This window comes from Salvelinus namaycush, chromosome 31 (genome assembly GCF_016432855.1).
Source record: "Salvelinus namaycush isolate Seneca chromosome 31, SaNama_1.0, whole genome shotgun sequence".
Classification (NCBI taxonomy): domain Eukaryota; kingdom Metazoa; phylum Chordata; class Actinopteri; order Salmoniformes; family Salmonidae; genus Salvelinus; species Salvelinus namaycush.
Genome location: NC_052337.1, coordinates 47,853,004 through 47,865,525, shown reverse-complemented (window position 1 = coordinate 47,865,525; position 12,522 = coordinate 47,853,004). Strand labels below are relative to the sequence as shown.

At 39.4% G+C, this 12,522-nt stretch overlaps 1 protein-coding gene across 6 annotated transcripts in view; it reads left to right on the top strand.

The window, feature by feature from the left end:
* The window catches only part of LOC120025947 (mitogen-activated protein kinase 10), a 72,039-nt gene that overhangs the window by 37,953 nt on the left and 21,564 nt on the right, over nt 1-12,522 (top strand). For 5 of the 6 annotated variants that reach the window (XM_038970693.1, XM_038970692.1, XM_038970697.1 and 2 more), the window contains one exon: nt 4,198-4,380. In XM_038970693.1, coding sequence (XP_038826621.1) covers nt 4,198-4,380 — 183 coding nt within the window. The remainder of the gene's footprint in view (nt 1-4,197; nt 4,381-12,522) is intronic. The other variant, XM_038970698.1, reaches the window with a different exon arrangement.

Genomic DNA, 12,522 nt, shown 5'->3' with positions numbered 1-12,522 from the left:
CGTTGTTGATTGACCCCTCTATACATGTCTGTTCCTCAGTTTTGTTCCCTGTGTCAGCATTATTGTCGTAATGTTGTTTTGATCCCCCTGTCCAGACGCTGTTCTTGTTTTGTTTGAAGTCCGTTTTCCATTAAATGTTCGTTCTCTGTACCTGCTTCTCATCTCCAGCGTGTGTCCTTACATATATAGGGGCCCTGGTCAAATGTAGTGCACTATATAGGGAATAGGCTGCCATTTGGAACCCCTTTAAGGCTATGGGAAATGGGGAGGGCTATAACGTAATAACAAAAGCTTTAGTATTAATAGGGTCTTTCTTATAGCAGACTAAAGCAGTGGAATTACCATTGCAGATGAGATGAGGAGAGGGGGGTGAAGTCTCTGACCAATAGCACATTCAGACAGGACTCTATACATTGTTCTGACACGTACATCTGGAGAGTTTTGCGTCAGTATAGAAGGTACTATACCAGTGTTTATTGTCGACAATGTAGATATTTTATTATCTATTTAATTTGTTTATTTGTCAGGGACCATGCACAACACACATTGCACAATTGGCAAACTCCATTCCATTGGAAATCCCTCCCTACCAAGTTGACACCTTTTTGCAGGGATTCATAGGATTTACAAGGCCTTGTTCATTTGTGAACCCCCTCACAGTCTATACCTCCACTGCACAATATTGCACAATGTTTATCAACATCTGTTTGACTGTCAGAATAGGAAGAAATCTGTTTGTTTACTGCGATTGACCTAATTAATTATGGAAGAGAGAACTTGTTTAACTTCTTACGGCTGAAATCCCGTTAACGGGATCGATTTGACAACAGCCAGTGAAAGTGCAGGGCGCCAAATTCAAACAACAGAAATGTCATAATTAAAATCCTCAAACGTACAAGTATTATATACCATTTTAAAGATAAACTTGTTGTTAATCCCACCATAGTGTCCGATTTCAAAACGGCTTTACGACAAAAGCACAGCATTTGATTATGTTAGGTCAGCGCCTAGTCACAGAAAAACAGTCATTTTTCCAGCCAAAGAGAGGAGTCACAAAAAGCAGAAATGGAGATAAAATGAATCACTAACCTTTGATGATCTTCATCAGATGACACTCATAGGACTTCATGTTACACAATACATGTATGTTTTGTTCGATAAAGTTCATATTTATATCCAAAAATCTCAGTTTACATTGGCACATTATGTTCAGTAATGTTTTGCCTCCAAAACATCCGGGGATTTTGCAGAGAGCCACATCAATTTACATAAATACTCATCATAAATGTTGATGAAAATCCAAGTGTTATGCATGGAATTAAAGATACACTTCTCCTTACAACTTCTCTGCGCTACGGATCCCTTTTACGGGATCACTTTCCTAAACCACCTCTAGAATTGCAGGGCGCCAAATGCAAAAATATTACAAAAAATATTTATATTCATGCAATCACAAGTGAAATATACCAAAACACAGCATAGCTTGTTGTTAATCCACCTATCGTGGCAGATTTTGAAAATATATTTTACAGTGATAGTTATCCAAGCTTTTGTGAGTGTAGCTTTCAATGCTACAACAGTTAGCCCCAAATTAGCATGGTCACGAAAGTCAGAAAAGCAATACAATTAATCGCTTACCTTAGATAATCTTTGGATGTTTGCACTCACGAGACTCCCAGTTTAAACAACAAATGTTATTTTTGTTCGATAAATATTACTTTTATCACAAAAAAATGCCATTTGGGTTGCGCGTTATGCTGAGAAAACTACAGCCTCGTTCCGGTCCTGAAAGGAAGATGAAAAATCCCAAACGTATCAGATTCAAAAATATTACTAAAAATATTTATAATCATGCAATCACAAGTGAAATATACCACAACACAGCTTAGCTTGTTGTTAATCCACCTATCGTGTCAGATTTTGAAAACTTTACAGCGAAAGAAATCCAAGCTTTTGTGAGTGTAGCAATAAATGCTACAACAGTTAGCCTTATATTCACTTGGTTAGCTTGGTCACGAAAGTCAGAAAAGCAATAAAATTAATCGCTTACCTTTTGTGAGGTAAATTAATCTTCGGATGTTTGCACTCACGAGACTCCCAGTTACACGACAAATGTTATTTTTGTTCGATAAATATTACTTTTATCACAAAAAAACGCGATTTGGGTTGCGCATTATGTTGAGAAAACCAAAGCCGTGTTCCGTTCGACAAATTCCAAAAAGTATCCGTAATGGTCGTAGAAACATGTCAAATGTTTTTTATAATCAATCCTCAGGTTGTTTTTAACAAACATAATCGATAATATTTCACCCGGACCATAACCTATTCATTAAGAGACAAAAGGAAAATGGGGTGTCCCTCTCTCGCGCACAGGAAATATTCAGAGGACACCTGACTACTTTTGAAAAAACTCGCTCATTTTTCAAAATAAAAGCCTGAAACTATGTCTAAAGCCTGGTCACAGCCCGAGGAAGCCATTGGAAAAGGAATATGGTTCATACCCCTTTAAATGGAGGTTAGACGTGCCAGGAAACACAGTAAAAAAACGTTTTTATCAATTCCGGGTTACATTTTCTCAGGTTTTTACTTGCAGAATATGTATTGTTATACTCACAGACAATATTTTGACAGTTTTGGAAACTTTGGAGTGTTTTACATTTACATTTACATTTAAGTCATTTAGCAGACGCTCTTATCCAGAGCGACTTACAAATTGGAAAGTTCATACATATTCATCAACATGTTCATACGTTTTCTATCCTAATCTGTAAATTATATGCATTTCTACGATCTGGGCCAGAGAAAATGTCCGTTTACGTTGGGCAAGTTATTTAAAAAAATAAAAAAATAAAATTTAAAAAAATAATAAAACAATCTGACCACTAGTGCTAAGAAGTTAATGCAACCGCTGTGTCAGATTTCAAAAAAGCTTTACAGCGAAAGCACACCATGGAATAATCTGAGTACAGTGCTCAGAGACCAAAACAAGCCATACAGATACCCGCCATGTTGTGGAGTCAACAGAAGTCAGAAATAGCATTATAAATAATCACTTACCTTTGATGATCTTCATCGGAATGCACTCCCAGGAATCCCAGTTCCACAATAAATGTTTGTTTTGTTCGATAAAGTCCATAATTTATGTCCAAATACTTCCTTTTTGTTCGCGCGTTTAGTTCACAAATCCAAATTCAGAAGGCGCGAGCACAAAGTCCAGACAAAAAGTCAAAAAAGTTCTATTGCAGTTCGTCAAACATGTCAAACGATGTATAGAATCAATCTTTAGGATGTTTTTATCATAAATCTTGAATAATGTTTCAACCGGACAATTCGTTTATCTTTAGAAATGAAAAGGAACAGAGCTCGCTCTCACGGCCGCGCGCCTGACTTAGCTCATGGCCTTCTGCAAGACCCCTTAGTCCACAGGTGTCAAACTCATTCCATGGAGGGCCGAGTGTCTGCGGGTTTTCGCTCCTCCCTTGTACTTGATTGATGAATTAACATCACTAATTAGTTAGGAACTCCCCACACCTGGTTGTCTAGGGCTTTATTGAAAGGAAAAACCAAAAACCTGCAGACACTAGGCCCTCCGTGGAATGAGTTTGACACCCCTGCCTTAGTCAAACAGCTCTTATTCTTTCCCCCTTCACGGTAGAGGCCTGAAACAAGGTTCTAAATACTGTTGACATCTAGTGGAAGCCTTAGGAAGTGCAATCGGACCAAATTTACTCTGTATCTTGGATAGTCAAAGACTTGAAAACCTACAAACCTCAGATTTTTCTCAGGTTTTTCCCTGCCATATGAGTTCTGTTATACTCACAGACATCATTCAAACAGTTCTGGAAACTTCAGAGTGTTTTCTATCCAAATATACTAATAATATGCATATCTTAGCTTCTGGGCCTGAGTAGCAGGCAGTTTACTCTGGGCACGCTTTTCATCCGAACGTGAAAATAGCGTGAAAATATAGAAAAGTTGTCTGTTACTGTTACACTTTGCTCATGTCCCTCCATTTAGTGATATGTCCCAATGTGACTCTTACGCATCTGCTTGTAGGACTATTGTAGGCCTATGCAATTGTCCCCTTCAATTGGTTAGTGCTATATATTAAAGCCTATATGTTTTTTATTTGAGACAGCCAGAGGGCTGTCCTGTCCAGGTTTGTTGTGTGTTTTTCTTAACCCCACCCCCTCTCAGATATCGACCAATGGAATAAGGTGATTGAGCAGCTGGGCACACCCTTACCAGAGTTTATGAAGAAGCTGCAGCCCACTGTCCGTAACTATGTAGAGAACAGACCCAAATATGCCGGCCTCACCTTTCCCAAGCTCTTCCCCGACTGCCTCTTCCCTGCAGACTCAGAGCACAACAAACTCAAAGGTAAGTGAGACAATAAAGTATTCTATAGCCTAATAACTCTGGTATTTCTAATTCTATGCTTACAGCCCTTAGAGTATGTGTGTGGAGGTTGTGTAGTTTGAGGCAATGTGGCTCGCGAGGGGCCAGCCTAATTTAAGTAATATAGCTTCACTTAAATTGGTTAGATGAATTCTGGCAAATCTCCTGACTTTGATGTTATACCAATTTAGTTTTTTAATTTTATTATTATTATTATTTTTTACAGAAATTAAATTAACTTTTCTCGCCTGCTTACATTTTTCATTTCAACGGGGGTAACTATCAACCACCCAAAGAGATGGGATGATTACATTACTATTGTAGCTCTAAGTATTGATGGTCTTGAAACCAAAATGTCCTTATATGCAGATGATGGAAAATTTGATTTGATTTAAAAAGGATATCATTGACAGTAATGGGAATTTTAATTTCAAACACTGTGCACAATGTAAAGAAATAGGCAGTTTATTAGGTACACCCATCTAGTACCGGGTCGGACCCCCCAGAACAGCCTGAGTTCTTTGAGGCATGGGTTCTACAGTGTGTCGAAAACGTTCCACAGGAATGTTGGTTCATGTTGACGCAATGACATCATGCAGTTGTTGCAGATTGGACCACGGTACATTCGTGCTGAAAACAGCCCGTTCGATCTCATCCCATAGACCATGCTCTATGGTCAGCAAAAATGTTTTGGTCAGCAACAATGTTCAAATACGCTGTGGCATTCAATTGTTGCTCACTTGGTATCAAGGGACCTAACGTCTGACAGAAAAACATTCCCTAAACCATCGCCACCAGTCTATACCGTTGACACATGGCAGGTTGGGTCCATGGACTCATGCTGTTTATGCCAAATCCTGAGACTGTCATCAGCATGATGCCACAGGAAATGGGACTCAGACCCGGCAATGTTTTTCCACTCGTCAATTGTCCAGTGTTGGTGATCACATGCCCACTGGAGCCGCTTCTTCTTGTTTTTAAATTCTAGGAGTGGATCGACGAATTTTGCATTCGGAGATGCAGTTCTGCACACCACTGTTGTACTGCGCTGTTATTTGTCTGTTTGTGACCCGCTTGTTAGCTTGTACGATTCTTGCCATTCTCCTTCGACCTCTCTAACCAACGAGATGTTTTTGCCTACAGAACTTCCAATGACTGGATGTTTTTTGTTTGTCGCACCATCCTCTGTAAATCCTATATGCTGTTGTTCGTGAAAAGCCCAGGAGGGCGTTTCTGAGATACTGGATCCGGCGTGCCTGGCACTGATGATCATACCACGCTCAGTCGCTTAGGTCACTCGTTTTGCCCATTTTAACATTCAATCGAACAGTAACTGAATGCCTTGATGCCTGTCTGCCTGCTTTATATCGCAAGCCACAGCCACATGACTCACTGTCTGTAGGAGCGATCAATTTTTGTGAACAGGGTTGTGTACCTAATAAACTGTCAACTGAGTGCATGTACAAATTATAATAACAATCAGTTACTGGCAGCAATTCCAACAGAATGGAGGAAAAAGTTAAGGGAAAGAAAGTGTTTGTTTGTAGACCTCATATTAAATCTCACAGATGGGAAACTATAGTTAAAATCAATGAAGCCATACCATTTTCATTTGGAAAACAACAAATTGGTTGCCTTGACACACAAATTCCACTCTTTCTTGGAAGAGCAGTTTGTTACTCCCATCCCTTGAGAACAACAGGTTTTTGGTTTGATTTATGAAACAACATTACACTCCATCTTCAGTTGAAGATATTGTAAAAATATCTGGCTACTAACAAGATGATGGTGCATCAAAGAATCCCATTTGGGCCATTCTTGTGGTGTGGAGGATTTGCTACAAAATCCTACATTAGCATTTGTTTTGTTTGTAATTTTACCCCCTTTTTCTTCCCAATTTTGTGATATCCAATTGCGATCGGGAGAGGTGAAAGTCGAGTCATGCGTCCTCTGAAACATGACCCGCCAAGCTGCGCTGCTTCTTAACACCCGCTCGCTTAACCTGGAAACTAGCTGCACCAATGTGTCAGAGGAAACACTGTTCAACTGACGACTGAAGTCAGCTTGCAGGTCCCCGGCCCGCCACAAGGAGACGCTAGAGCACCCCGGCCAAACCCTCCCCTAATCCCGGACGACACTAGGCCAATTGTGCGCCCCCATATGGGTCTCCCGGTCACGTCCGGATTAAACCCCAGGCTGTAGTGACACCTCAACCCTGCGATGCAGTGCCTAAGACCGCTGTGCCACTCGGGAGGCCCATAGTTGCTAACTTTTGGGTAAAAGTAAAACAGTGGTTACTCCCTGTTCTAAACAATTTTGTTATATCTCCACCAACAGTTATATTGCGTGACTTAAGGGATAGAAGCAACATGATATACAATCTCTTAACCTTTCTAGGACACACGTTCCGCTAGCGGGACCCCCCCACAACATTCCGCTGAAAAGGCAGCGCGGGAAATTCAAAAATATTTTTGGGAAATATGTAACTTTCACACATTAACAAGTCCAATAGAGCAAATGAAAGATAAACATCTTGTTAACTTCTTATGGCTGCAAGGCAAAGTGTTGAGTAGCCAGTGAAATCGTGCCCATTTCAAACGGCCTCCTACTCAAATCTTGCTCGTACAATATGAATATTATTATTCTTTTTGGATAGAAAACACTTTCTAGTTTCTAAAACAGTTGGAATTATTTCTCTGAGTGAAACAGAAGTCCTTCTGCAGCACTTTTCCTGACCAGGAAGTGAAATGTCAGAAATCAATGCTCTTTTCAACTGCCTATACATGGTCTTGACACTTAGGAGTCTGCTGACACTCTATACGCCTTCCTATTGGTGTAAAGAGGATGTCAGAGAAGAAATTTTTGTGCTCATCTTGTTCTGTGGTGGAAAAAAACCTATTTCTTTGACTTGACCGTCCACTTCCGGTACTCTGAAGGAAGTGGGACTGACTTCTGTTTTGCCTTCGTAACGAACGGCTAACATCTCCGGCTCGAATTTTTTTTGATACATGTGACCATATCATCGTAATGTATGTTTTTTCAATATAGTTTAATCAGATTATTGAAACTTTATTCGGGAGTTTTGCCGTGTTCCGTCCTCTGACTGTGTTTACGTTGGAGAAATTTATGCCATCGGCTAGTGCCAATGCTAATTGAAGAGGGAAATTTGCCATTCTGAATCGAAACAACGACTCATCTGGACAGAGGACACCTTCTTCAACATTCTGATGAAAGATCAGCAAAAGTAAGACCCATTTTATGATGTTATTTCATATATCTGTCGTGCATGTGAACTGGCCGTGGGCGCCCAATTGTGTCTGTCTATTGTAGCTACGCTAATATAGCGATACATTTTGTTTTCGCTGTAAAACATTTAATAAATCGGAAATATTGTTTGGAATCACAAGATGCCTGTCTTTCAATTGCTGCAGACTATGTATTTTTCAGAAATGTTTTATGATGAGTAATTAGCTATTTGACGTTGGTGTCTGTAAATATTATGGCTGCTTTCGGTGCAATTTCGGATTGTAGCTGAAATGTAAACTATGGTTTATACATGAAATATGCACATTTTTCGAACAAAACATATGCTATACAATAAATATGTTATCAGACTGTCATCTGATGAATTTGTTTCTTGGTTAGTGGCTATTTATATCTTTATTTGGTCGAATTTGTGATAGCACCTGATGGAGTAAGAAACTGATGGAGTTAGAAAAGTTGTGTCTTTTGCTAACGTGGTTAGCTAATAGATTTACATATTTTGTCTTCCCTGTAAAACATTTTAAAAATCGGACATGTTGGCTTGATTCACAAGATGTGCACCTTTCATCTGGTGTCTTGGACTTGTTAATGTGTGAAAGTTAAATATTTAAAAAAAATAGATTTTGAATTTCGCGCCCTGCACTTTGAGCTGGATGTTGTCATAAGTGTACCGGTGTCGGGCTGCCCCCGTTAATCTACCCAACACGTCCGATTTAAAAAATGCTTTACAGCGAAAACACAACATATGATTACGTTAGAACACCGCCAAGTCCAAAAAACACACAGCCAAAGGTACCAGTTACAAAAAGCAGAAATAGAGATCAAATTAATCACTAACCTTTGATGATCTTCATCAGATGACACTCATAGGACATCATGTTACACAATACATGTATTTTTTGTTCGATAATGTGCATATTTATATCCAAAAATCTTAGTTTACATTGGCGCCATGTTCAGAAATGCCTCCAAAATATCGGGAGAAATTGCAGAGAGCCACATCAAATAACAGAAATACTCATCATAAACTTTGATGAAAGATGCATGTTTTACACAGAATTACAGATACACTTGTTCTTAACCTGTTTGGCGTGCAAGCCCGACGTCGTTACACTTATGACAACAGCCAGCTCAAAGTGCAGGGCGCGAAATTCAAAATATATATTTTTTAAATATTTAACTTTCACACATTAACAAGTCCAAGACACCAGATGAAAGGTACACATCTTGTGAATCAAGCCAACATGTCCGATTTTTAAAATGTTTTACAGGGAAGACACAATATGTAAATCTATTAGCTAACCACGTTAGCAAAAGACACCACTATTTTTACTCCATCAGTTTTTTACTACATCAGTAGCTATCACAAATTCGACCAAATAAAGATATAAATAGCCACTAACCAAGAAACAACTTCATCAGATGACAGTCTGATAACATATTTATTGTATAGCATATGTTTTTTTCGAAAAATGTGCATATTTCAGGTATAAATCATAGTTTACATTGCAGCTACAGTCAGAAATTGCACCGAAAGCAGACAGAAAAATTACAGACACCAACGCCAAATAACTAAATACTCATCATAAAACATTTCTGAAAAATACATAGTGTACAGCAATTGAAAGACAGGCATCTTGTGATTCCAGACAATATTTCCGATTTATCAAGTGTTTTACAGCGAAAACACAATATAGCGTTATATTAGCTTAGCACAATAGCAAACATAACAACAGCATTGATTCAAGGCAAAAATAGCTATAACGTATAAACCACCAAAATATATTAATTGTTTCACTAACCTTCTCAGAATTCTTCAGATGACAGTCCTGTAACATCATATTACACAATGCATATAGAGTTTGTTCGAAAATGTGCATATTTAGCGGCACAAATCGTGCTTAGACAATGAGAATAGTGTCCATAACGTCAAGAAATCTGTCCGGCGCCATCTTGTAAAGGCACCTTTTCTTATCGAATACTATTCATAAACTTGACTAAAAAAATACAGGTTGGACAGCAATTGAAAGACAAATTAGTTCTTAATGCAATCGCTGAATTACATTTTTAAAATTAACCTTACTGCGCAATACAGGCTGCGATAACGCAAGGCTACACTGCAGGAAATGGCGTCTTATGCATTTGACATTTTTCAACAGAACAATGAATTATCAGCATAAATAGTTCTTACTTTTAGATGAACTCCCATCAGAATCTTGGGAAATGTGTCCTTTGTCCAAAAGAATCGTTGCTAGGTTGGAGAACGTCGTCTTCAACGTTGCAATTAGCAGTAAACAATAGCCATGTGGGCCAGAGATACCCAACTTCCTAAAACGTCACGAAAATAAATACCCGAAAATCGCAATATACTGACATAAACTGATATAATTCGGTTTAAAATAACAACATTACGATGTCTTCAACACCTATATCGAATAAAAACAGAGCCGGATATATCTAGGAGCTAATACGGGAGCTTCTAAAATGACATGCCAAGACCCTTCCTGCGTCAGAGCGAAGAGTGGAAAGATGGGACACTTCGGTTCCAAGCAATTTATAACCTTTGGGACCTACGTAGAAACTCCATTTCAACTCTCCCTATTCGCTGACACCCAGTGGAAGGCGTATGCAGTGCATCTCAACCAATAGAGGACAGGCAAATTAATACACAGGTCTCAGAACAGCCAGCAAAATTCTGCATTCTGACATACACATAGGAAAATTGCTCTAAGTCGAGTTCTGTTTCACCCACAGATATAATTCAAACGGTTTTAGAAACTAGAGAGTGTTTTCTATCCAATAGTAATAATAATATGCATATTGTACGAGCAAGAATTGAGTACGAGGCCTTTTTGAAATGGGCACCTTTTATCTGGCTACTCAATACTGCCCCTTGAGCCCAAAGAGGTTAATGCAACCGCTGTGTCAGATTTCAAAAAAACTTTACGGAAAAAGCACACCATGCAATAATCTGAGACGGCGCTCAGATATAAATTACATTTCTCCGCCATGTTGGAGTCAACAGAAATACGAAATTACATCATAAATATTCCCTTTGATGATCTTCATCAGAATGCACTCCCAGGAATCCTAGTTCCACAATAAATTGTTGTTTTGTTCGATAATGTCAATTATTTATGTCCAATTAGCTACTTTTGCTAGCGCGTTTAGTACACATTTCCAAACGCTCGTGCATAACGTCGGACGAAAACTTCAAAAAGTTATATCACAGGTCGAATAAACTTGTCAAACTAAGTAGAGAATCAATCTTCAGGATGTTGTTATCATATATATCCAATAACGTTCCAACCGGAGCATTCCTTTGTGTCTGTAGAAGTTATGGAACGCAAGGCGATATCATGAGGAAAGCGCATGACCAGGAACTGGCATTCTGCCAGACCACTGACTCATTCCCCTCTCATCCGGTCCCACCACATAGCATAAACTTCATTCAACGTTCTACAGACTGTTGACATCTAGTGGAAGGCGTAGGACGTGCAAACAGATCCATATCTTACAGGGATTTGAACAGGCGATGAGTTGAATATCGACCAGCCTCAGAATTTCCACTTCCTGTTTGGAAGTTTGCGTGCCACATGAGTTCTGTTATACTCACAGACATAATTCAAACAGTTTTAGAAACTTCAGAGTGTTTTCTATCCAATAGTATGCATATATTAGCATCTGGGACAGAGTAGGCAGTTAAATTTGGGCACGCTATTCATCCAAAGTGAAAATGCTGCCCCCTATCCCTAAAAAGTTAATTCTGCTGGGGAAAGCTTTCCTTTTTTAAACTTTAAAATAACTGTCAACCACTTTTATACACTAGAAGGATTGATTTCAAAAGAAACTGGGAGGTCACAAAATTTTACTGATAAGTGGGACCAAATAACACGTCATGAGAGATGTGCCTGATTCCATAGACAAAGGAAATGTGCTCCTGATCGACAGTTATATTACAATCCTCAATATTATTATTTTTGTATTATAATTTTTGTATTGTGGTGTTTTTATTTAATATGCTTTTGTAGTTAGAGTAATTGCTTGTTTGTTTTTGTGTGTCCACCACATTGAGGTATTGGGCTGAAGAGGATGGGGTGTTCTGGGGTAGGCGTGGAGGGTAGTCTGGCGGTCCATGTCAATGGTATTACATGCCAATGATTGAAAAAAATTAAGGAAATAAATACCAAAAAATTAAGAAAAATATATATACACTGCTCAAAAAAATAAAGGGAACACTTAAACAACACAATGTAACTCCAAGTCAATCACACTTCTGTGAAATCAAATTGTCCACTTAGGAAGCAACACTGATTGACAATAAATTTCACATGCTGTTGTGCAAATGGAATAGACAAAAGTTGGAAATTATAGGCAATTAGCAAGACACCCCCAATAAAGGAGTGATTCTGCAGGTGGTGACCACAGACCACTTCTCAGTTCCTATGCTTCCTGGCTGATGTTTTGGTCACTTTTGAATGCTGGCGGTGCTCTCACTCTAGTGGTAGCATGAGACGGAGTCTACAACCCACACAAGTGGCTCAGGTAGTGTAGCTCATCCAGGATGGCACATCAATGCGAACTGTGGCAAGAAGGTTTGCTGTGTCTGTCAGCGTAGTGTCCAGAGCATGGAGGCGCTACCAGGAGACAGGCCAGTACATCAGGAGACATGGAGGAGGCCGTAGGAGGGCAACAACCCAGCAGCAGGACCGCTACCTCCGCCTTTGAGCAGGAGGAGCACTGCCAGAGCCCTGCAAAATGACCTCCAGCAGGCCACAAATGTGCATGTGTCTGCTCAAACGGTCAGAAACAGACTCCATGAGGGTGGTATAAGGGCCCGACGTCCACAGGTGGGGGTTG